General features: G+C 42.0%; 6 protein-coding genes and 1 long non-coding RNA gene across 11 annotated transcripts; 4 read left to right on the top strand and 3 right to left on the bottom strand.

Moving 5' to 3' along the window:
* The first annotated feature begins 77 nt into the window (after positions 1-77).
* Positions 78-1480, top strand: LOC125966054 (gastrula zinc finger protein XlCGF7.1). Of its 2 annotated transcripts, none has more exons than XM_049716816.1 (2): positions 78-261; positions 611-1480. In XM_049716816.1, exon 2 carries the CDS (start codon positions 620-622, stop codon positions 1406-1408), a length of 789 nt encoding a protein of 262 aa, XP_049572773.1. In that variant the 5' UTR covers positions 78-261; positions 611-619; the 3' UTR covers positions 1409-1480. The 2 variants fall into 2 exon arrangements, with proteins under 2 accessions (XP_049572773.1, XP_049572772.1); XM_049716815.1 differs by having other exon boundaries at positions 78-298.
* A 208-nt stretch (positions 1481-1688) lies between these two features.
* On the top strand, positions 1689-5356 carry LOC125965980 (gastrula zinc finger protein XlCGF17.1). Of its 2 annotated transcripts, XM_049716781.2 has the most exons (3): positions 1689-1974; positions 2084-2263; positions 4172-5356. In XM_049716781.2, exons 1-3 carry the CDS (start codon positions 1800-1802, stop codon positions 5125-5127), a joined length of 1311 nt encoding a protein of 436 aa, XP_049572738.1. In that variant the 5' UTR covers positions 1689-1799; the 3' UTR covers positions 5128-5356. The 2 variants fall into 2 exon arrangements, with proteins under 2 accessions (XP_049572738.1, XP_049572739.1); XM_049716782.2 differs by lacking the exons at positions 1689-1974; positions 2084-2263 and adding an exon at positions 3217-3686.
* A 283-nt stretch (positions 5357-5639) lies between these two features.
* LOC125966038 (zinc finger protein 25) lies at positions 5640-7219 on the top strand. The gene is made up of 2 exons (XM_049716814.2): positions 5640-5947; positions 6196-7219. The coding sequence occupies exons 1-2, from the start codon at positions 5755-5757 to the stop codon at positions 7173-7175; spliced, it is 1173 nt and encodes a 390-aa protein (XP_049572771.1). The 5' UTR covers positions 5640-5754; the 3' UTR covers positions 7176-7219.
* Positions 7220-8235: 1016 nt separating this feature from the next.
* Positions 8236-12728, bottom strand: LOC125966005 (N-acetyllactosaminide beta-1,3-N-acetylglucosaminyltransferase 3). 3 transcript variants are annotated; one of them, XM_049716792.2, is made up of 2 exons: positions 12590-12728; positions 8236-10867 (listed from the first exon to the last, which is right to left on the bottom strand). In XM_049716792.2, the coding sequence occupies exon 2, from the start codon at positions 10855-10857 to the stop codon at positions 9715-9717; it is 1143 nt and encodes a 380-aa protein (XP_049572749.1). In that variant the 5' UTR covers positions 10858-10867; positions 12590-12728; the 3' UTR covers positions 8236-9714. The 3 variants fall into 3 exon arrangements, with proteins under 3 accessions (XP_049572749.1, XP_049572762.1, XP_049572770.1); XM_049716805.2 differs by lacking the exon at positions 12590-12728 and adding an exon at positions 11663-12329; XM_049716813.2 differs by lacking the exon at positions 12590-12728 and adding an exon at positions 11199-11630.
* Positions 12729-13436: 708 nt separating this feature from the next.
* On the bottom strand, positions 13437-15647 carry LOC125965964 (potassium voltage-gated channel subfamily V member 2-like). The gene is made up of 2 exons (XM_049716780.1): positions 14409-15647; positions 13437-13718 (listed from the first exon to the last, which is right to left on the bottom strand). The coding sequence occupies exons 1-2, from the start codon at positions 15645-15647 to the stop codon at positions 13437-13439; spliced, it is 1521 nt and encodes a 506-aa protein (XP_049572737.1).
* Positions 15648-15786: 139 nt separating this feature from the next.
* LOC125966080 (uncharacterized) lies at positions 15787-19919 on the top strand. Its single transcript, XR_007480055.1, has 3 exons — positions 15787-15921; positions 17085-17529; positions 19494-19919. It is a non-coding gene; the product is annotated as an uncharacterized lncRNA (long non-coding RNA).
* On the bottom strand, positions 16285-23242 carry LOC125965932 (low-density lipoprotein receptor). Its single transcript, XM_049716777.1, has 13 exons — positions 23125-23242; positions 22298-22423; positions 21829-22194; positions 21225-21344; positions 20950-21075; positions 20261-20426; positions 19486-19701; positions 19017-19135; positions 18738-18877; positions 18239-18380; positions 17973-18164; positions 17387-17526; positions 16285-16814 (listed from the first exon to the last, which is right to left on the bottom strand). The coding sequence occupies exons 1-13, from the start codon at positions 23183-23185 to the stop codon at positions 16782-16784; spliced, it is 1947 nt and encodes a 648-aa protein (XP_049572734.1). The 5' UTR covers positions 23186-23242; the 3' UTR covers positions 16285-16781.
* Positions 23243-23449: the final 207 nt, after the last annotated feature.

The following is a 23449-nucleotide window of genomic DNA, read 5'->3' as shown; positions in this document are numbered from 1 at the left end:
TGTATGTTTCGCCACAAAGCGGCGCTCTTTTAGCTCTAGCGATAGTTGAAAGTTTTACTTGGTGCGCAATTTATTTTTGTGTGAATTTGTTTTCCTTTTCTTGTTATTTGTATGTAATTTTTAGTTGTTAATATTACGTTGCAAGATAAAACAAAAGTCTAATTTCGCGTACACTTCCTGTTTCCGGAAGTGACGTAATGTAGCAGCGCAATAGGAAACGGCCACGCGTTACCGCGAAGTTAAAAAGTTCAAGTATTTCAAGTAAAGTACCCCGTTTATTCACTTTCAGGCCAAAGTGGTATGTATTAACCCATGTTTATGTAATTGTACACCATTTCGTTTGTCTCAATAGTTTTACGGTGTGGCTGTGATGTTAAAAAAGCTAAGCTCACAGTAAACATCAAGAACCCTTGTCTCCTTTGTGTTTTATACACGTGACGTTTTATCCGCGAATGAATATCAAATGTTTTGCGATTAGCTTGTCTTCCTAGACTTGGTAGGCTCTCCATTTAGCTTAGCATGCTAGTTAGTACAATGTTACATTTGAATACAAACTGTTCCTGTACTTCTCTACATTATTGTTCTAACCATGGATTTTCTTTCCATCCAGCTCCTGACGATGGCGAGTCAAGGCGAGCCAGAACTCCTCCTCAGCATTAAAGAAGAGGATGTGTGGACAGGTCATGATGGGGAGCATGCGGAGTCTGCCATCAGCAGTTTTCCTTACACTAATATGCTTGTGAAGAGTGAGGATGACAAGGAAGCTCCGGCCTCGCAGCTTCATCCCAGCCCGAGTGAGGAGAAGACAAGCAACAGAGGACTGCACGGTGAAGCAGGAATATCGCAACCAGATAACGTCGCTCCGTCGTCAGATACGGACGAAGTGACGTCACACTCGTCCGATTACATCACGGACGACAGCGACGACGGCAAAGAATCTCCCAAGGTGATCCGCAAAGCTAAAAAACACAACAGCTGCTCCGAATGCGGTAAAACTTTCCGTAGCCATGCAATTTTGAACCGTCACATGAAAAGACACACTGGGGAGAAACCTTACGCCTGCCCGGCCTGCGGCAAAGCCTTCAGCCGGCGAGACTCCCTGGTCGCGCACATGCGGTCCCACACCAAGGAGAAAACTTTCACCTGCTCAGTTTGCACAAAAACCTTCCGCCACCGACAAAACTTGTCCACTCACCAGAGAAGTCATAACGACAAGAAACGCTTTAGCTGTTCGCAGTGCGGCCGGGCCTTCTCCGCCAAGGCGAACTTGATGCGGCACACTTTGGTGCACACTGGAGAGAAACGTTTTTTTTGCTCTGTATGCGATAAACGTTTCACCACAAAGCGGAACATGATGGGACACATGCGGGCCCACACGAGCGAGAAGGCCTTCTCCTGCTCTGCCTGAAGCAAAACTCTTATGAACTCTCAGGAATCCTGATTATTCTAGCATTTGAACCAAAATAAAAATATAAACCAACATGTTGTTGCTGTATACAACTTAGAATGGCACTTTTTTTTGTGGTAGCAAAAGTAACATAAAGAAGTGTAATTATGGAGCCAGGTGACAAAAATTACTGGTTGAAATTGGAACTGCAAACAATGTGATGAACGTAAGTCGAAATATTTTTTTTTTTAAAACACAACCCTTTTTGTCCCACAGGGCATGCCGTAGCCTTCCCAAAGTGTGCGCATGCGCAGCGTGTTGACGAATTCGTATTTTTTGGGGTTGCAACGATCCAGAAGGCAAAAAACCACTTCCATTAATAACAGCAGATAGTTTGTAATATCGTTTAAAAATGAGCAAAACTCAAGTGCTGAGAACGTTGGTAATGCAGCGTCTAAACGTGGCCGTCGAAGAGATTTTCCAACTGTTTGAAAAAACCATAGCGGAGTATGAGGAGGAATTTTGCCGAGCCACAGAGAACAACGTGGGTGAACAATTGGACCACGCTGATGTGGCAGCCAGCTTCGGTATGTTCTCTTCATTTTACACAATATGAAATTCAACCCCATCGGCTGGATAATACACAAAGGAATATTTAATAGTACCTTAATTCATCTGTTTTGTTGTGTGTTGCAGATGTGCAGCAGTTGGCGGACAATCAAGAAGAAGAGCCAGCAAGTTCCTCATGCATTAAAGTAGAAGAACAAAACGTATGGAGCAGTCAAGATGTGGAGCAGCTTCCAGCGCTGAAGGAGGAATCTCATGTAAACATGTTGGCACCCCCTGATGTCCAACTGAAGAGTGAAGAAGAGAAAGGTCAGTCCTCGCAGCCTTGCCACAGTCAAGAACAGATAAACAGGGGCGGCAGATTGCCAAGAACATGCAAAGGAGAACACTCGCGATCAGGTAGCTTTGAATCGGATAACATGATGTCACGCTCTTCAAAATCTGATCACAGCAACCACCCAAAAGAAGCTCAGAAGACTCGTAAAATACCCAAAGGTGATTTGGCGCATCATGCTAGAAAGAAAGGGTTCATCTGCCCTGAATGTGGGAAAGTTTATGTCAACAAGGGAACTTTGAACAGACACAAAAGGACCCACACTGGAGAGAGGCCTTTCAGTTGCACCCGTTGCGTTAAAAGATTCGCCGCAAACTCCGATTTGAAGATACACATGCGAACGCACACGGGGGAGAAACCGTTTGCCTGTCCGTTTTGCCCTCAAAGATTCCCCATCAAGTCGAGCATGGACATACACATCCGCGCCAGGCACACAGGCGAGAAACCGTTCGCCTGCTCCGTTTGCTCTCAGAGATTCACCCGCAAGTCGGCCATAAAGCACCACATGCAGGTCAAGCACACGGACGGCAACCTCTTCATTTGCTCTCTTTGTCCCAAAACGTTTGCCTGGAAAAAGAACATGATAATACACATGAGGACACACACCGGCGAGAAGGCCTTCAGTTGCAACGTGTGCACCCAGGGTTTCTCGTACAAGTATCAGCTGGAAAAGCACCGGTGCGCCGTCGTGGAAGCGGACACCTTACATACAAACGCATGAATCCATACATACATACTTAAAGATTTTTTTCGAAGATATATATCTCACATTTTTCTCATTTTTGTTTATTCAGGTCATTTCTTCATTGTGTTGTAAAATATGGTTAAAGATCATATTTGAAGAAATTAAAAATAAATAGAAAAATAATTCAATCTTGTTTTTATTATTTTGGAAATGTTTCTAATCACATGGTTGGTGGATAGTTAAAATACACGTCGAGTTTTGGTTGACATTAAACCAACTGTTTGTTTAATTGCAAACGTAATAGTGTAATCTATTTTATCCCTAATGGCGTACCGTAAACATGCCAAAGATGGCGGCTCAGTATGCGCATGCGCGATATGTTTTTAGGGGCGGAAATGTTTACTCGGGCGTTTTGGGTCATCACAATCCACACAAGAGGACATTTCTCCCTAAGAAGAAAATAAAAACACTACATTTCGCACCTTGTCGCTAAGCAGAGATCCATCGTGAGTGTGTCAAAATGTGTAAAGTGAAAAATTTGAGAACGTTGGTGAAGCAGCGACTTAACGTGGCCGTCGAAGAGATTTTCGGACTGTTCGAAAAAACCATCGCGGAGTACGAGGAGGAACTTTGTCGAACCAAAAAGGAAAACGAGCGACAACGCGACCTACTGGACGCTATTCTCAACCCTAAAGTTCAACTGGACAGAGCAGGTTTGACGTTTACTTCACCTTTTGTGAACGCTGTTAATATGACTCAGGTTGTTGGGCACACAAATAAAATGGCCGAGAGCCACAACTTGATAACATTAGCTGTTAGTGCTTCATTTTTTCATTGATTGTCTTCACAAATGGACAAACTTCTCGACAATGTTTACAACCATCATGCTGGACTGCTCGCAGCAGGTTTGTTAACAAAAATCACAGAATCAGAGTGTGTTGTCTTGGTTGTAATTGACTGAAGTCCGCCATCGCTGTCAAGGAAGCCACCATTTTTGTCTTGCCCGTTTATTCTAAGCACTACGACAAAATAGATACAATAACAAAAACAAAAAAAATGCAACGATGAGCGATTCATTTTCATCACTTGCAGTATTATATAGGAAAAGTCAAGAATATTGGATTTTATTAAATTTGTATAGTATACCCAGTAAAACAAATATCAGTCCTAATACACAAGTTTTCTTTGTGTGTTGCAGACGTGCAGCAGGTGTCGGTGGAGAAAGAAATGGGGGCTGAGCCTGCGGAGCCCCCCCACATTAAAGAGGAAGAGGTGTGGGATAGTCAAGCTTACCAGGAGGCTAGCATGACCACGCTCACACTATCTGGTGTCCATGTAAAGACCGAAGACAACGACGACGGTCAGCCTTTGCCACATCAAAGTGAGGACAACCAAGGCGGCAGGTCGGGACAATGCTTGTCAGCAGAAGCCGAAGATCTCCACTCGCGAGTAAACTACTTGGCGCCGCTATCTGATACGGAAGATATAACGTCCCACTCCTCGGACACCGACAGCACTAGAGAAGTTTCGGATGCCAAAAGGGACAAAAAACGCAAATGCTCCGAATGCGGTAAAACGTTTGTCTGGAAAAGCGATTTAAAAAAACACATGGTTACGCACACGGGTGAGAAAGCCTTTGCGTGCTCAGTGTGCAATAAAAGGTTCCCCTTTAAGCATCGCATGCTCAGACACATGAGTATACACACGGGCGAGCATCCCCATTCCTGCTCAGTTTGCGGGAAAGGATTCCGAGATAGGTATGACATGGAAGGTCACATGAGCAAACACACTGGCCAGAAACTGTACTCGTGTTCCATTTGCGCTAAACGTTTGGCTTGTAGATCGTCGCTTCGGAATCACATGAAATTACACACCGGGAAGAAACTCCATACCTGCCCCGTTTGCGGGAAAAGTTTCTCCGGGGGCTCGTCGTTCGGCGCACACGTGAGAAAACACACGGGGGAGAAACCTTTTGTCTGCCCCGTCTGTAACAAATGTTTCCCCCGTAAGGACACACTCGCTTTACACATTAAGCGTCACAATAAGCGTCACACGGGGGAGAAACCTTTTGTCTGCTCCGTCTGTAACAAATGTTTTTCCCGTAAGGACACACTCTCTTCACACATTAAGCGTCACACTGACAGTCAGCAATAACAGTGGCACAATGCTGTTGCTGATTGCCTATAGTCAAAATTATTACTAAACGCCACAAACAGATTAATCAACAACAAATCTGATCAAATCGAATCATTGTAGAACGATTTTTTTTAACTAAAGATTGTCAAAAGTAATAATTCTCTGATTTCTCTAGACTTTCATGGAAGCAGACTGATTTATTGTTTGTGTTTAATCAAAATAAAACATTTGCAAACATCTGCCTTTACTTTGGAAAACAATGATTGTCAATCCTTCTTGTGGGATATTGCTTAGTTGTTTTTTATCACAAAAGTAATCCCAAATATACACAAATAATTGTTAATAAATACTTAATATAACTAATAGAAACTAATTTATAAGATACAATTATAACCAAAACTGTATCCTTTGTTGAGATGTAATAAAAATACTGGTATGATTTATTTTCCTCATTTTCTGTTTAGATTAATGACTACATTCCTCCAATAACTACAAATATTGGAAGAGGCTTCCCACAACTAGTCATTTTCCTGCGTGTCGCTTCTAAATGACGTCATAGGTCAACTTCTCGGTTTCCGCCCTATGGGAGCATTGTTAGCTCGCAACACACCAACAAACAACTCGGATCTATGATCGTGTACGAAAATGTGTAAAGTCCGAATCCTGAGAACGTTGGTGAAACAGCGACTGAACGTGGCTGTCGAAGAAATATTTGAACTATTTGAGAGGACGATAGCGCAGTACGAGGAGGAACTTTGTCGAACCAAAGAGGAGAAAGAGCAACAACGACGTCTCTTGGATGCAATTCTCAAGCCTCAAATTCGACTGCACAAAGCAGGTTTGGCGTTTACGTCACCTTTTTTTCATTTATTTCGAACCATTCGCCCAAGTGAGTGACGTCAGAAGAAAATTGATAAGAATACATTAGCACAATATTGCTCTCTATTATTTTTGCACAGATTATTTGCTTAAAAAATAGTTCACGCCCAAGCCATAATGAGTCTTATGTAATATTATTTATGAAAAGTTCAATCATTGAAGAATCTCAATATTTTGTAATTATTTGTCCAAATGTGTGTGGTGCAGACACACAACTGGTGTTGCAGGAGAGTCAAGAGGAGATTGCTGGTTTTGATCAGAAGGAGCCAGGAGAACCCACTCACATTAAAGAAGAAGAGCAGAACGTGTGGAGCAGCCAAGATGTGGAGCAGCTCCAAAGGTTGGAGGAAGAAGACGCCGCCGCCAGCCAGTTTGCGTGGCTCAGCGTCCACGTGAAGAGCGAGGACGAACGAGATCACTACTCACAGTTTTGCAGCACTCAAAGTGAGGAGGACAGAGAAGCTGATGGGAACGCACACTTGCTGGACAACAACCTGACGACGCTATCAGACACGCCCAACGTGATCTCGCCGCTGTCCGACACGGATCATAACAATCACGCCAAAGAACCTTCAGCCCATAAAGGCGCCGAAAAGCACTTCATCTGCCTCGAGTGCGGGAGGACGTTCAGCTCCAAGAAGACGCTGAAAGTGCACATGATCATCCACACGGGAGAGAAACGCTTTGCATGCTCCTTCTGCGCTAAACGATTCTACCGAAAGTGCGACCTGAAGAACCACCTGGCCACGCACACGGACGAGAAACCTTACAGCTGTGCTATTTGCGCCAGAGGCTTCACCCTGAGGAAATACATGATGCTCCACATGAAAACACACGCTGCCGTGCCACTCACTCGACAAGGCGTGAGGGCAGAAGGCCACGCCAGCAGACACAAGTTGACACACGGCTCGCTTTGCCTAAAACATTTCAGCCGGGAGGACAATTTGAAGCTGCACATCAGCAAGCAAGACGACGAGAAGCTGTTCGGCTGCCGCCTGTGCGATAAAAGATTCACCTACAAGAAGAACGTGAGGATCCACACGAGGTCGCACACGGGCGAGAAGGTGTTTGCTTGCAACGTGTGCGCTCAGAGGTTCTCTTATAAATATCAGCTGGACAAACATCAGTGCGTCGTCATGGATGCCATGGCCATTGCGGCGCGTTCGGAAGCCACGGGCAATCCTTGAAAGTTGCATTTTATTATTAAAATAAACTATTGTATGTATTGTAACATTTTGTAATGATGTCCATCCATTTAAAAAAATCAAATGTTGCCCCATTATTTGTTTCTTTCCAAAACTGTTCAAATTGGAATACATCTATTAAATTATAATAATTAATCGAACACGGTAAAGAATGAACAGCATGAAAAACATTATTTGTAGTATTCAAGTCAATCCAGAAGGTGGCAGCAAACCACAGTCGTACATCTTGATTGCCACCAACACCTTTCCACGCTGCAATTGTATATTTCTAATTAGTAAAAATGACACTAATTGGGGTCAAAAGTATTGTACTTGAAAAAACAATACTCGTACTTGAAAAAATAAAACCTGAAAAAAAGTAAATAAAATTTAAATGAAAAACTAGGGTTTCCAACTAGGGCAGGGGTCGGGAACCTTTTTGACGGACAGAGCCATAAATGTCAATTTTAAAAAAATAATTTCCTGTGAGAGCCATACCATTTAAAAAAAAACGATGTGCTAAATACAATTAAATGCATGTAATTTAATTAAGAGCAACGATTTTTTGCGTGTACTAGTGCATTCTTTCTAATAACGTTTTTATATTGAAGCCAAGAAAAAAAAAAACTCACCATTAATGAGACTTCTGGGGATGCATTGTCTTGCTGATGGCTTTGTAGTCCGGGTGAGGTTCTTGCTGACAGAGCCATGTCTTTTATCCGTTTGAGTATCTTTTCTTTATCCGTGGAGTCGTCAAAAAGCTCATTAGTTCATCTTCGCCATCTTGCTTGCTAGCCTGGCACACACCAGCTAGCTAGCTGAAATTTTAAATAAAGCGGATGAAATTTGACCTCTCACGACCCCGTAGGTACCGTAATGTCCAATAAAAATCGCGCTTTTTTTTGTCCGACCTGACGTCACCCTTCTCTTCTCCAAAGGGCAGCTAGGATTGGCTGATATATTTTAAACTACTCTAAATTGTAGAAATTACGGGATTGGCTGATATGTTTTAAACTACTCTAAATTGTAAAAATTACAAGTACAAAATACGCAGAACATGGTATTCAACATTCAAGAGTTGGTATGTGACTTTCAATTTATTAATGACCACAGACCTAAATAATTACATACAACTATGTGGAGCAACAACAATGGCAGATAAACTTCAACCATGACCTCTTCTTGTGGGGTCCAAATCAAAGAAAATCGAAAAATGTACACAAATTTCACCCAAGTATTGTGTACAGAGCCCTCGGTTTTCCTTTGCGAATCACAGTGAACATTGTGAATCACATATAATATATGTGAACCACAGTATAATGTCATAGAAACCCTGAGTCAATATTAAAACTAACATTTCACACAGTCCTACATTAAGTAAATAAAATACATCAGTACCAGTGCATACATTTATTAAATATACACAGAAACTCCCTTGCATTCATTTAAATATCAAAGCAATCCAAGATTTTATGATATACGTTCCAGCACATGGGCATTTAGTTTTGACCCTTGAAGTTTCCTTCAAGGTTCAAAACTAAATAAATACTTCACATATAGTATTGTCAGCAAAAAAAAAAAAAAAATAACTGCAATCCTCTGCTGCAAACACATTCCTAAAGTTTCTGATTTTTGGACCACACCCAAGTGTAACATTAACCCTAGTTTTACATTTCCTGTGTTAAAGATAAGTCCAAATATTACAAAGAATTTCCCCCCCTGCAATTTTAGATAGCTTTTGGTACCGTTAAAAAAGTGGAACAAGGAAATAGTTTGTTTACTCCTGCTCACACTTTGACGTCATTGCTATTCTTTAAGCTGCCCCTCCGATCATTTACATCCTCAAGAGTCCTGTGATATCCGCTTTCAAGAGTTTTTATTTTATTTTCCACGCCTTTTTTGTCCTCTCTGCATCCATTGCAGCCTGGTCATCCTAGAAGAGGGACCCTCCCATCTGTGGTCTCATCTCAAGGTTTCTCATTTCCCCTAGCTGGAGTTTTGAGTTTTTCCTTGCCCTCTTGGGAGTTTAAGATCAGGGGATGTTTGAGAATATCTTTCGTTTTTCACATGTCCTGAGTGTTAGTCACCTAAATGTGGCTGTGATTTACCGAAGTCAAATTCCTTGTTTGGCACGCTCAAACATGGCGAATAAAAACTCTTTGAATCTTGAATATGATTTGAATTATTTTGACCATGTTTTTCAACTGTAATTCTTTGAGGATCATTTTTTAAATCCATTAAAATATTCATAAATACAAAATATCAGTATCATAAAAAGAATGGTCTTCAAATTTGACCTTTTTGACATCTCTTTTTAACCTTGGGATTGTAATCAAGCAAGGATTCATGTTGTTGGACATAAAAGGCAAATGAACAATTATTTCTCACGAAAAGAGGTTGAACTGATTCCTTCTGGTGACCCCGGCTGATCATCCACACGACGTCCCGCGTCGTGGGTGTGTCCGACCGCCTGGTCACATGACGACACAGCGGCCCATGCCGCTATTAAACTCCGCTCGAATCCAAGCAACAAATGTTACAATCACCTGACAGTCACAGCCGCCGAAGTACATTTAAGCGTACGGTCGTGTATTCGATGCCACATGAGGTACATCTGAGCCGGGAGGAATCGATGGACCAGCAGCATATCTTTATAGTAGCAAGGATCGAACACGTCTAGATTTTTGGCGGGGATGTACAGTCCTGCAGTCTTCACCCCCATGTGCGAGCTCGGTGCAAGGCCCGCTTTCTTCAGACACATCCCCATGTAAACGTCATCGATGGGAAGGACCGTGATGGAACGGGACATCTTGAGGATGGTGGAAGCTGTGTAGCCTGACAGCAAGAATCCCCCGCCCCCGCAATAGGGGGGATACGAGTCCGACTCCTGGACCTGAACCGGGATGTAATATTTGCTCCCGGGGGACCTGATGGGTCCTACGTTGTAGATAAGGTGACCGGTGAAGAGATGTTTACGTCCATCGTTGTCTTTAAGACTCTGGAGGAACTCCACCATGTTGTCCGTGTTGGCAAAAACGTCGTCGTCACCGTTTAACATGAAGCGAGCGTTTGGACAGTTTCTTTCCATCCATTCCAGGAAAAGCAGTTGCTTCAAGGTGAGGTTGTAAAAGGAGTCAGCAAAATCCCACTGGATGATGTCTTTGTACTCGCGTTGTTCTGCTTGGAGGAGCTTGTTCAGCCTCATCTTCTCAAAGCCTTGATTGGTGGTACCCGAGAGGAAGATCCTTCTGATCCAAACCCCGTTGTGTAATCTCTCCTTCGCCCAGGTCTTGCGCAACACCTCTCGCCGCTCGTAGTTTCCGGGAGAGCTTTTAATGGCCAATAGGAGGAAAACATCTCCTGATTGCTCAACTCCGCCACATTTATCAGGAACGTCCAGTAGCATAGGAAAATGGCGACAGTGGCGATAGTACAGAAAGTCTTGAATATTACCAGGAAGAGCGGCGAAGCCTGTCATGTTGGCGACGGATTTGTTTTGATGACAAACTTGATTTTCCCAGAAGGTTTTGGTTTGGGTGGTGGTCTGCCGAATGCCATTGTGATCCTCTTTCACGCCTGATTGGAGGCCAATGTTTTTTTGGTCTATAAGATCCAAAAGGAAGTGGATGACCAACACACTCAGACTTCCAAGCAACAAACATGTCCGGGTCCTCAACTGGATCATCGTCAGAACTCTGCTGAGACAAAAAAAAAAAGCATGAGACACATCCATGTTACCTTTTATTAATTATTTTTTTTTTAAATTGCATTTTTTTTACTCTCTTCATTTGCACACACCATTTTGAGCCCAATTGATAAGTAAATGTATCAAGTCATCATTAGAATAAACTCACAAACTCCAAAGAAGTTGTGTAAAATAATAAAAGCAGAATATAGTAGGCTAAAGTTTTGAAAAATCCTTTTCAATCAGAACAATTTAATCCAACTCGGGTTTTCAGTCCACATCCTACAAGACCGAGGCTTGTGAAACGACTGGAAAACATCACGCCTTGGCATTATACTGACCTCACCCTGTTTTCCAACACGACAAAATCCCACTCGACTGCTAACAGCCAATAAAAAAAAAAACACACAAATGAGCAAATATAATGACACCCTCATTTCTGACGTCACAATAAAACACAAAGCTAGCTAGCTTGTCGTTTTAATAGCTCGGCCAAAGCAGTTCTTTTGAAACAGTAAAACAGCACCAATGGGAAAAATATTACGATTTCCATAATCATATGTAGAGGTGTGACGAAATGGTCAAGGAAGGACCAAATGTAAACAATTTTGTAATCATCTGGATTAAAATGTGGATATTGAAGTCACTATCAATGTATATTTGGAAAAATTAAAATGAACAGACTTTCCCTCATTGAAAGGGGTGTCAACAAATATTTTAATTATCAATGAAAACAATTCTTGTGGGAAGGCTTGATTAAATATCAACCATTTTTATGGTTCATTGAGATTTTAATCTTTATTACGGAATATGTAATCAGTTTCCAAGAGGGCAGGTGTGTCCACAAGACCACACGTGTCAGGAATGAGTTGAGCCAGGGCGACCAAATGCAGCTTGAACCAGGATTTATTGCAGGGAAAAGGAGTTGGAAGGGAGGCAGGTGGGGAACGAACGACACAGACGGGAGGAAGGCTCACGGCCAGCAAAACAGACAGACTGACCGACATGAAGTCCCCTTGGACAAGATTAAAATTCTGACCGTGAGCCTTCAGACAGACCGAGGGAAAACCAGATGACACGAACAGGAACACTGGGCACGAACAGGAATGGACACAACAGTAGACACCGACAGGGAGAAACACACGGGCAGGGCTTAAATACACAGGGTAACAATAGGAAGCAGGTGACAGACATTATGGTAACGAAAGGGGTGTGGCTGAGCGAAGTGGCACGGGCGTGACAACACGTCAAGTCACATATTTTCTTTACAATAGAATAGATGAATATTTTGTTTGTGTAATATGAATTTGACAGCTAAATCCACCTGTTCTCATTCATCTGCTAGTTAGTGAAAACAGCATGAGTTATCACCACGAGCAGATTTCTACTTCTCATTATGGTAGCTGAAAGATCCTTTTTTTTTTTTTGCTTGAACTTTAACACAACACAAAAAAAGATGGTTTTCACAGTTTCATATGTACGGAAGATACGGAAGAGGATTAGGGCCAGTGAAGAAAAAAAAACGAGGGGTGACAGGATTCTGATTTTAAAGTCAGAATTCCCAATTTCTGACTTTAAACTCAGAATTCTGAGAAAAAAAATCTGAATCCTGTCACCCCTCGTTTTTTTTTTTTTCTTCACTGGCCCTAATCCTCTTCCGTATTTCCTCGCTAGAATAACGGGGCTATGTAATAAATCGACATTAAAAAGAGAAACGGATGCGTGTACTTACTTTAAGAGCGTGCTGCCTCAGCGCGTCCTCACTCCTGTGTTGGTGCGCGCGCGTGTGTGCATGCGTGCGCGCGCTTGGATGGTCAGCTACCGAACGGGCGGGGCCACTGCGGTCCACTTTCTATTTGGCAGATACGCTCTCCACATTTACAATGTAAATGTAATTACGCTGCATAAAATATATATTTTTGGATTAATGTCTTTATGATGTAATACAGTAATGTTTTCTTGGTTTAAAAAAAAAACATTTGGGGGTATTTCTTGGAGGGGAACAGGGTGGTTAAGAACATTTCACATTATTTCCATGGCAAAAATTTATTTGTATGGATAAACAGATTTATCATTTTGCTCACAGAAGATTATCACCTACAAATAATAAATTGAGCCAAGAGAGGAAAAGGCACATCCATAGATTCAACACAACTCAAGAACACAAAAGTTGGGCAACTTTAGTTTGGGTTGAAAAAGTCAAGTCAAGTCAGGTCAAGTCAAACGAAAAAGAAACCTGAACCTGCAAATGACGTTCACACACCACACATGAATAAGCTGCAGTGGGTGAACATATTTGAGTTGAGAGGACCTTGGGGAAAACATGAGTCATTGTGGGAGAACAGAAACTGAAAAATGCTGCAACAAGAACGTACAGCACATGATGACACGATTGCTCAATCTATCTGCCAACTTCCTCGGCTACCATATTGATACAGTTGAGCTGTTAAGGCATGTGTTGACTTGTCTCGTATTAATTTCTTCTCTATTTTCTGTAAAATAATATCTTCATTTTAATTCTTATCATTCTCATCAGTTAGGCTTTCCTGTTGAAGTCACTTTTACAATGCTTCCAACAATTACAATGGATGTATTATTAGTTTCGACTCTCCTTCCGTGGGATGAAAACACACGTCCATCCTGTGTCGGAGACGCTTCCGAAGCTGCAAGCGACGCCGGACCGAGATTGTTTTGTATTCTTGGGCCTTTAGTTTGGCATAATAATCTGAGAATTTGTTAAAGAGGAAGGAGATAGGCATGCCGTTCAGGATGATTCCAAAGGAGATGCAGCCAAAGGCCACCATTCGACCCAGGATCGTCACAGGGACCACATCGCCGTATCCAACGGTGGAGATGCTGACCTAAGATTGAGAAGAAAAAAAAAAAAAAGCGACTGGTCGCCAGCCAAATACAGTCCAAATAACTATTCATAACTACAGGATGGTCTTCGATGAAGCTAACGTTATGATTTTTAATACATTTTACATTAGTTTCAAAGCTGTTCTTTGAAAGTCTAGTTCAAGCCTTATAAGTTGATCTTATAAATGATCTTCAAAATGTGTTTGTTCACCAAGTTTCTCATTTTCAGGCATCTACAGTCATGGGACTTGAGTCAAAAAAGATTAGTTGTGGATTAACTTTGTGAATGAGGAAGTGGCAGCTGTACAAGTTTCGTTTCGACCGCAACCGAATGTGACGGAAACGCAAGATTGATAGATGTTATGGTGGCAGACATTTCACAGTGACTATATTTGGAAAAAACAAATTGTGCTACAGCCCCAAAAGTAAATCGTTCCACTCAGTGGAAAAATCAACGATAGTAAATTCCATCTACGTCATGGAACCGTCTGTACTCTTCTTCCTGAGTGGAGGTGGCGACTGAGAGTTAAAAACAGCTGGCCACTATTATACAATTCAGTTAACTCGTTAATTTACGCAGAACATACCTTCAACCAAGTACTTGCCATTTTCTATTCAGTTGATGGAGATGTATCAGATAAAAACTTCTTCTGATGACATCACAAAAGGCAGAATTCATCGTCCATACTTACTGCAGCCCACCACCAGGCGTATGGAATACTACTGATGGGAGAACCTTCCGTCTCCCTCTCGGCCGAATGCAGGAGAGCAGAGAAAGTGAAGATCCCCATGGCGATGAAGAGCAATATGCACGAGGCCTGCTGGTAACATTGACGGAGCGTAAAACCAAAAGCTCTCATGCCGGTTGAGTGGCGGGCCAGTTTTAAAATACGAAAGATCCGCAGAAGTTTGACCACTTTCAGGACATGACTTAACTTGCTGACGCTCGCCAAGCTCCTCAGGTCTTCTCGTGTGTTCCCGTCACCCGAGCCAGGAATGGCTTCCAAGATGATCTGGGCGAAATAAGGCATGACCGCCACCATGTCTACAAAGTTGAGCCCGCTCTTCAAAAACATTTGGATGTCTGGCGTGGTGGCAAGTCGTGTTAGATACTCCAAAGCAAAGAACACAATGGTGATGATCTCCACCCACTCCATGTGAGTTTTCCCTCCAATTTGATAGATTTGAAGCTCCTCCACGGTGTTGAGAGACATTGCCACAATAGAAATAAGCACAAAAAGGTTGGAGATCACACTGAAGGCTTTGGCCTGAATCGAAGAGTAAGGATCCTCCACCAGGTTCCAAAAACTTTTCCGCATCTTCCCAAACAGCATGCCTTCGAATAACTCCTCGTCATACTTGACCTCGATCTCACCCAGTAGTTCTTGTTCCACCTTCAGGTTGTCCTTCAGTTCATCCACCTTCTCCTCAAACACCATACAGCAGCAACGGGTGGTGTCCGTTAGACTCAAGCCCCAGTAGGCAATTTCCTCCTCAAAGTTGATAGGGCACATTTCTCTGATGATCCACAATTCTCCACTGGCATAAAAATGGCAGATGTGGTGGAAAAAAGCAGGATCGTGGTCAAAGAAGAATTCATTGTTTTTAACCGAGTAGTCATCGCAGAGGCTGGCGAGTCGGGCTGTGTTGGCTGCCAAGGACCCGATACGAGTGTGAGGATATTTCATGGCACATTTTTTAGGGATGTAGAAAACTTTCCCGCCGACATTAAGCTTCATATGATGTTGCCGTTTGGATTTTTCTTCAACCCCCGAGCAATCTGGAGAGTCCAAGTTCTCCAGAGAGCTCCAGGCTTTTATAGCATTCTGCTGAGAAAAGGAAATGTTGTCTTTTTCACCTTTTGCCAGGCAGTTGATGGTACTACGCCGATTTTGCAAATGTTTCTGAAGCTGAGCCACGTTTGCGGCCATTACACCTGCGGTTTAAAAAAGCAGGAAGTCAGCGTTGATGAAAAAAAAGAGAAACGCTCAACAGGAAACCAGACAGGAAAATGTGTGCGTCCTGGCACATGCTGAGTCGTCAAAAAAAATCCATGTGGTCCCGCTTTCGCTGATATTCCAGTAAAAGGGAGTGTGTCCTGTTTACTTAGGCCAGGTCACCTCGCTCGGGCGGAACACAAAAGCGTTTGATGTGTTAGTGGAACAGTCACCAGGGAGTAAACGTTTGAGCCCTTTAATCTAATTGGTGAGTCTCCAAGTTTCCTTCACAAGTTGTACATTTAGTGGGGGTGGGAGAGATTAGCAGACAAAGTTGATTTAAGGATTTTCAAGAGATAAGGCAGTTGAGGCCAGTGGGTCTGTAAATCAGACATTTCCGTTTCGTGAAGATATAAAATGCCACCTATGCTTTTCAGTTGATCTTGATACAAACTAAAAAAAAAATCTATATTTTAAATAGGGAGAGAGAGAGACATTTCAAAATACAAAATGTCAAACCATAATCTAGGACACTTCTCGGATGCGGTTGAATTGAATAACAGAGATCAGAAACAGAAGACCACGTTTTTTTTCCATTACAAAGTATTTGAAATAAAGAGATAGAAATATATAAGAAGAAAAACTTGTAAAGATTTATTTTTTTACAGTCAGTTTTGCTCTAGTTGCAGATACAAAAGTGCAATGGCACATATGTAAATAAACTCCTCTATTTTTAAAAATAAATAACAAAACAGCAGTTTGTACCGTGATACTTAATAAATTCAAACCTCCCAAGTGAGAACTTTTATTCCTGGTGTCAGAAGTCAACACTTTCAAGTATCAAACCAATAAAGTTGATTTCTGAGCTGTACCTTAAACACTGCTTTTGACCAATAAGCTTCATAATCAACAAACAAGTAGGTCTTAAATTAATTTCTACAACTATTCTAAGTGCATAGCGCTTTTTGGAGTGACCTAGTTCAACATGAGGAATCACAAGTCATCAAAAGACCTAAAGTCAGTTTGTTTTTGGAAGCCGCCATGAGTAACGATGAGCGCAGCGGCTCACTGAGGATTCCGACAATGTCGGGCGAAGGCGTCAGGCCATCTGTGTCATAGCTAGCGTCTTCATTCACAGTCCAAGTCCAGCTTAAGAGTTTCCTGGCGGAGGAGAGGCCATGGCTTAGTTGACATAGTGAACCACATTAAGTCTTTACGGCTTCTCTCAAGACGCATTAAGGGGACGTTTTATTTCTTTAAATTCACTTGGGATGGTTGTTGACATCACATTTGTATTCCCCCACTAAAATTCAAATTCAGTCATGTTTAAATAGCCAGAATTTAAAGCTCTGAAAGATTTATTTGTGTTCAGCCCAAACCTGGAGTGATGATTTCACATTTACCCGTGTTTAATTTTGTCCTCCCTCCAAGGTATTACTTCATAGTCTTTAACACTTCACTGCCAGCCCACAGATGGCGGGGTGGGGGGAGAAAAAAAAACACAAAAAAACCCAAAACCTTCCAGGAAACATCTGGAAGCTGCTGGAGAAAACAATGGCTGCGCTAACAATGGTTGGATTTTGAATGTAAATACAATATTCCCTAGATGAGAATTATTTTTATATTTGATCCTCACATGCTGTGTCAATCATCACTTCAGTGACACCGTTTCAAATATCTAGCGAGCGTCTGTGAAATGATATTCTTCCCATAATGTGTGTGTGTTGTCTTGCCTTGCTGACACGTGGACCTTGGATGAGCGGGTCCTGGGATTCTTTGAGGGAGAAGCTTTGCACTACGAGATTCCTGGCGGGTCGGAACTCTTCTCTCCACCACCACAGAAGCGCTCCCACCAGGAGCACACTGAGGAACACTAGTAGAAGCAAACAGACATAATTGTTACACTAATCATAGTGTGTAAATATTCAGATTTCCATGAAAGAAAAAAATAAAGAGCAAAAAAGCTCTCCACTGAGAGTAGGGGGTATCAAAATCAGCGCAGAGGCAGAAACGAGAAGGCGGCTTCTTGTTTCCATTCCTATATTTAGCTTCTAGTGTTGTGTGTAATCGGCCGCAAGACAGCTGCAAAGGCGCCGTTGCATTAGCCCCGGCCGTACGGGAAAGGTTTACGACTCAGCTCGGTTACCGCGGCAACAGTGTTATCAAAGCCTGAACAGCGGCGGCTTTAAATCAGACACTATTTGGGGTCCTGACAGGATATGTTTTGCCTGAATTAGCTCACCAATGATTTCAAAATAAAACACCAGCTTGTAATTTATTCGAAAAAAAAAAACCGAAGCTGAAGCTAACCATGCTTACCGATTAGCGAAAGGATTCCCGCCAATCCAGGATCGGATAAACGTAACGCGGGAACGGTGCGGGAAATAGCAGGGGCGCCTTGCGATGGATCGCGCCCCGATCCGGCGCAGCGGAAGCCGATCGTCGGCGAAAGGAGATCAACAACACACGTGTGCGTGCACCAGATTCCGGGACGGCCGCATACGCCGCTGTCTGTAGATGAGTGGACGGCGCTGTTAGTTTCAAACTAGTTTTGCGTAACGACAAATTTGATTATTTGCTCCGACATTTGGGTTGAAGGGCAGGCTGAATGATGGCAAGGCCGCTCGGTGAGGTGACGTTTGTCAGAAGTCGTTGAAAGTCCTTCCCATTGTGCTTGTTGGCTCTGCAGATGGAGTGTGTGTCTTGGTCAGTCCAGTATACAAAACCCTAAAATAGAAAACATACGGGTAAAATAACTTTTTACTAGGGATAAATACAAGTATCAGTTTCATTGTATCGGTACTCGCGACACTGTTGTGCGATCAGAAACTCAAAATTAGAAGGATAGAAAATGACAATTCATTTCATGTAATTTTAATAAAAAAAATAATTGAGACTATTTATGCCAGATAAACAAATATTTTATTATTAAATTATTTTGCCTATTTAAAAAGTACTCTTAAAAATTACAGGAAAAAAAGGCAGCATCATTTTATTTATTTTATGATTAATTTGTTGCAAAAGGATGAATCGTTTATTTATTTTTTTACTTTTCCATGCAACACTGGCATGTTATCTGTTTACCTCAAATACCGCCAGGCCAAATGGCTGATCCAGATAACCGTTTGACTCCAGCACAGTTTTACGGTGACGCCCATCAAGATTGACTCTGGAGATGCTTCTCATGCCGCTATCGAGCCAGTACAGCAACTGGCGAGGCGTATCTAGGGAGGAAAATCAAATCAAATCAAATCAAATGGGTGGGAGGACTTTAAAGGCACTCCAGTCAGATGCGAGATTGTTCATGAGGTAGAAAATCTTACATTGCAAAATTGCCATTCCATATAATTTCCCCCTACTTACCCAGAGTAAGAGCAACCGGGTTGTGTAGTAGAGAAGTCACCACATTCCTCATCTCCTGGCCATCAAAGGTCGCCCTCAAAATTTTTGCTGGGCTGCCACACTGGGCCCAGAAGAGCAGTCTGGAAATAATCATAAATAAAAAATAATTTTCAATAATTATGATTACAAAAAGTTGGAGCAAGATGAGGAACAAAATTCACATTTGTGGAATGACAGGGCCAAAAATAACACACTTTACCCGCCCCGACATGTTTCAAAGGTTTCCAAAAGTGTGTTTTTCTTTTCTTTGCAAGATAAGGCTTCCGACATGATTAAGATAAGAGATTGTGACATGAAAAGTGCCAGGACATGCCGAAAAGCACTCCTTCAATGTTCCCAAAAAGTTTTCTTCTCATCTTTTCAGATGTTTTCTATTGACGGCACATAAAAAAAAAAATCAAATAAAAGTAATCCTCAAATGTCTTCCTACCCATTCAGAGGGTCCACCGTGATTGCGCAAGGCTTGTCCAGTCCTGTGATGACTTGGCGCTGCTGAGAGCCATCAAGCGAGCTGACATGAATGGAACCGCTCTCCAAAGAGCTCCAGAAGAGAAGATGATGGATCCAATCCAGAGTCAGGCCAGAGACAGGACTGGGAACCTTCAGCACCAACGTGGCATCCTGGGCTTGGAGATTTAGGTTGACCCTGAAATGAATATAAGTAATAAATCGAAGGAGTACAGTTCTGAAAGGTGTCAAGTTATGGGCCAGCTAAAACATTAAACCCAAAATTGTTGATTTATTTCAATAGAGGCTAAAGGGAAATTTGATCATGAAATGTTTTTTTTCTGTAAAACATTTTTCATGCATGTTGTCAATCATAATGTTTAATCACAATATATGACAAACAAATTTGCTGAGAAATGGAGAAGTGGTAGAATTATATATTAAATTAAATTAATTAAATATGGAGAAGTGGTAGAATTATATGTTAAATTAAAATATATATATATATATATATAAAAAGATGGCAGTTTACAGCATGCACGGTTTGTTCTATAATTCATCAACCTTGTACAACATAAAATTAAAAACGCCTTGCCTATAAAATAGCTTTGCACTTTGGCCACTACAGGATGCACGGATTAAGCCAACTCGCAGCGTGTTTACAATTGGATCTAACTTGATGTCCTTGGCAGGGGAGACTTTGCTTGAACTATCAACAGACACACACTGGTATATAATGTTTAGATCTCCTCACTTACCTGTAAATGTACCCCTGTCCTTGCTGGGCCAGGTAGAGTATATTTTTAGAGGCCAAGACCGCCACAGGACCCGGTCCATGGACTGCTAACGTCCTGGAAGTTGCACCACCAGGGCCCATCTCAACAAGTCCTTCAGATGTGGACACCATCACCTTGGCATCAACCCCTGGAGGGACATAAAATATATCACTTCATTTATTCTCCATCCCAAAAATATGCATGTTAGGTTCGTGAAGGGTCTAAAATTGGTGTAAACGTGAGTGTTAATGTTGGTACCCCACGTAACGAGGACAAACAAAACGGATGGAAGCATCAACGAAAGTGTTAACCAACTCTTGCCTTTTACAAGAAAGTCTCAGCTAAAGGTTAATGGGTTTTTTTTTATTACGGATTTGTAAAGATAAGTCAACTTAAAGCTGGAAAGGTGGAGCCACTCTTTGCTCAATTTAAGTGTGCCTGAATAAACCCTGTTACGGTCAATGACTGACTAAGCGTGCTGTGCAAATATGTTGCCAATGACTCGCCAATCTTGTTCAAACATGGGGAACCTTGTGTTTCCGTTTGAAGCCCAATGCGTATCTATTGCCTAACAACTTGCTTATCTAGCATATATGTTTTTGAAACAGGAAAGAAACACAGAGAGGGCCAGGCCGCCATTTGAATTTGGAAACGTAAAGCATTTGCCTCACCTTTAGCCTTGCAGTCTTTGCTCGTAGGGGTCAGCTGATATCCGTCAAGGCAGTCACAGGACAGGCTACCGTTTGCGTCAACGCACAGTTGATCGCAATGGTCACTTTCCAGGCACGTGTCCACTTCTGTGTGACAAAAAAAAATACAAAATTAGACTCAAAAATGAATAATTCACTTTACACCCCTGATATGTGGCTGACTTTAGTTTGAAGTCATTCATTTCTAAATGATGTGGGCAATTGTATTCATTTCCAGCTTGGGAAGACTTCCTCACCTTCACATTGAGTATTTCCGATAAGCCGCATACGCTCGGGACATTCACAGTGGAAGCCCATTTGTGTATCCACGCAACGGTGAGAACAGCCTCCATTATTAACGAGACACTCGTTCTGCTCTGCAAAAGCAAATGTTACGTCATCAGAATTCACGGGAATTACTCTATTGACAGTATGAAAGGAAAAGCAAACAAGAAAACCATTTTGTTCCTTGCACAAGAAGGATGTGTCATTTTATTGCGGTGATAAAATGTCGTTACATTTGACTGACACACACTGAATAAAAGGTCATCAGTAAAATGTGTAGCTCCAGATGATAAATGGATGAGTTATACTGTGTTTTTATGACACCTGTTTAACCTTTCAAGAGCATCAGTAAGCGCATCTCAGCGTGACAACAGCGCCCTCTGCGGGCCACCATTAAAGTTACACTGTCAGTTGCCTTGGGGAAAATAAAATAAGCATTTGTTTATTTAAGGATTAAAAGCGTTTTATTTCATTTGCTACCATGAGTTGAGTCGACTAGTATATAAATGTTTTTTTTTATTGTGTCAATGCAATTGATAGATGTGTAAAAATAAAAAGTAGATAGTTTTCTCTTACCGCAGTTCTCCTCATCTCTTGCATCCAAGCAGTCTGCTTTGTTGTCACACCTCCAAGTATGGAGGATGCATTGGCCGTCACCACAATCAAACTCAGATGCCTCGCAAGAGCTGGCTGGCACCAGAGCGCATAACTCCTGGATCTCATCACGCCCGTCTTTGCAGTCCACGTGTCCGTCACAAAGCCGGCGCTTGCGGAGGCAGCCGTCTGACGGCCCGCAGGAGAAGAGGCCGGCAGCGCAGCTCGGACAGGAATCCTCATCACTGCCGTCGCCGCAGTCGTCCACGCCGTTACACGACAGGTGAGAGGGGAGGCATCGTCTGCCGCTCAGACAGGTGAACTCGCCCTTCTTACATTTCAGCTGACCTGTGGGAAATCTTGGTCAATATTGCTAAATTCTTCAATCAAACAAAAAAGGCAAAACATTAGTTTACACGTTTCTGGTGTCACCTGAGAGAGTCAGACTCACCACAATGATGTTCATCAGATCCGTCATTACAATCGCTGTATTGATTACAAAGCTTCTCGCTTGGGATGCATGAGCCATCTTTGCACCTGAACTCCAATTGTTCGTGGCAAGCAGGAAGAGTGTGACCTGCAGAACCCCAAACAAACTTTATTATTATTACTGTTTGGATAGCCCCTCAGTCAGTTTGTCTACTTTATTATCTGTAGGAGCAAAACAATGAATACTATTTGTGGTAGGTCAACAGTGATCAAGCAAAAATGAAATTATAAATTAGATTTTCAATCACATTGTCAGACATCTGGGCCAGCTAAAGAGACTTACCCTAGCACTTTAAATCTTTTAATCGATGTTAAGCTGTTTAAAATTGTTATTGCTCAATTTTGTCTCATGATTGTGCTAATCTGAAATGGCTTATAATTTCATTTGATGCATTTTAAAATTTAAATGAATGTGTTGATTGCCTGATTGTTTTCGTAAAAGATTTCCGCACAATATACAGATATGCGGATATGCAAATCAAGTTAAAATTCACGCCCAATTGGACGCGCGTGACGTCATGATTGACGCTAATGTCAAGTTTGCACGTGGACTCATTCTACGTAAAAGCGAAATAAACTCTATGCGTGTGAATATCTGGGGGGGATAACAAAAACGGAGAAAATGATATCATCCAAACTACATTTGTAGCAGATAGATAAATATTATTCATTCAAACTGAGGGGATCATGTTTCAACTTTAGCCTTCATAAGCTAACAAACACACAAAAAAAAACACATTGCATGAACAAGGCACAGAGCAATTCCCCGATATAGGTAGAATATTTTACCTAAAATGTGATGCTGAATGATGCAAAATATCCAAATAAATAAATATCCAAGGTGTCCCATACTCGTTCATGGCCGAGGCTTGTCAGCCGTCGCGAAAATATGACGTCAGAGGCACATTGCTGCCTTTATGGGGCGTTGTTCGTCTGAAGATTCATGCGACCTAAAATTTGATTTAAAACACTTACTACAAAACATATGATTTTATAGCAGAGAGGAATGCAGGCTCGATAGCGTGCAAATGTGAAGTTGCACCTCAATTTTGTGACCAAATAGCTATTTCTATATATACCTGTCCCTTCTGGTTATATTGACAAATTTTTAATT

The sequence above is a fragment of the Syngnathus scovelli genome, chromosome 10, assembly GCF_024217435.2.
Source record: "Syngnathus scovelli strain Florida chromosome 10, RoL_Ssco_1.2, whole genome shotgun sequence".
NCBI classification, from domain to species: Eukaryota; Metazoa; Chordata; class Actinopteri; order Syngnathiformes; family Syngnathidae; genus Syngnathus; species Syngnathus scovelli.
The sequence above is the reverse complement of the archived record's forward strand: the minus strand, read 5'-3'. Positions and strand labels throughout refer to the sequence as shown.

What these genes read in the sequence shown, in the direction of transcription:
- LOC125966005 (XM_049716792.2), bottom strand. Translation starts at nt 10,857, where the DNA reads ATGATCCAGTTGAGGACCCGGACATGTTTGTTGCTTGGAAGTCTGAGT.
- LOC125965964 (XM_049716780.1), bottom strand. Translation starts at nt 15,647, where the DNA reads ATGGCCGCAAACGTGGCTCAGCTTCAGAAACATTTGCAAAATCGGCGT. An exon ending in ACGCCTGGTGGTGGGCTGCA is followed by an intron (nt 13,719 to 14,408) that starts GTAAGTATGGAC and finishes TCTCAATCTTAG; the next exon opens with GTCAGCATCTCCACCGTTGG.
- LOC125966038 (XM_049716814.2), top strand. Translation starts at nt 5,755, where the DNA reads ATGTGTAAAGTCCGAATCCTGAGAACGTTGGTGAAACAGCGACTGAAC. An exon ending in AATTCGACTGCACAAAGCAG is followed by an intron (nt 5,948 to 6,195) that starts GTTTGGCGTTTA and finishes TGTGTGGTGCAG; the next exon opens with ACACACAACTGGTGTTGCAG.
- LOC125966054 (XM_049716816.1), top strand. Translation starts at nt 620, where the DNA reads ATGGCGAGTCAAGGCGAGCCAGAACTCCTCCTCAGCATTAAAGAAGAG.
- LOC125965932 (XM_049716777.1), bottom strand. Translation starts at nt 23,185, where the DNA reads ATGGGACACCTTGGATATTTATTTATTTGGATATTTTGCATCATTCAG. An exon ending in AAGAGATGAGGAGAACTGCG is followed by an intron (nt 21,345 to 21,828) that starts GTAAGAGAAAAC and finishes TTGCTTTTGCAG; the next exon opens with AGCAGAACGAGTGTCTCGTT. An exon ending in CGGAAATACTCAATGTGAAG is followed by an intron (nt 21,076 to 21,224) that starts GTGAGGAAGTCT and finishes TTTGTCACACAG; the next exon opens with AAGTGGACACGTGCCTGGAA.
- LOC125965980 (XM_049716781.2), top strand. Translation starts at nt 1,800, where the DNA reads ATGAGCAAAACTCAAGTGCTGAGAACGTTGGTAATGCAGCGTCTAAAC. An exon ending in TGATGTGGCAGCCAGCTTCG is followed by an intron (nt 1,975 to 2,083) that starts GTATGTTCTCTT and finishes TGTGTGTTGCAG; the next exon opens with ATGTGCAGCAGTTGGCGGAC. An exon ending in GAAGAGTGAAGAAGAGAAAG is followed by an intron (nt 2,264 to 4,171) that starts GTCAGTCCTCGC and finishes TGTGTGTTGCAG; the next exon opens with ACGTGCAGCAGGTGTCGGTG.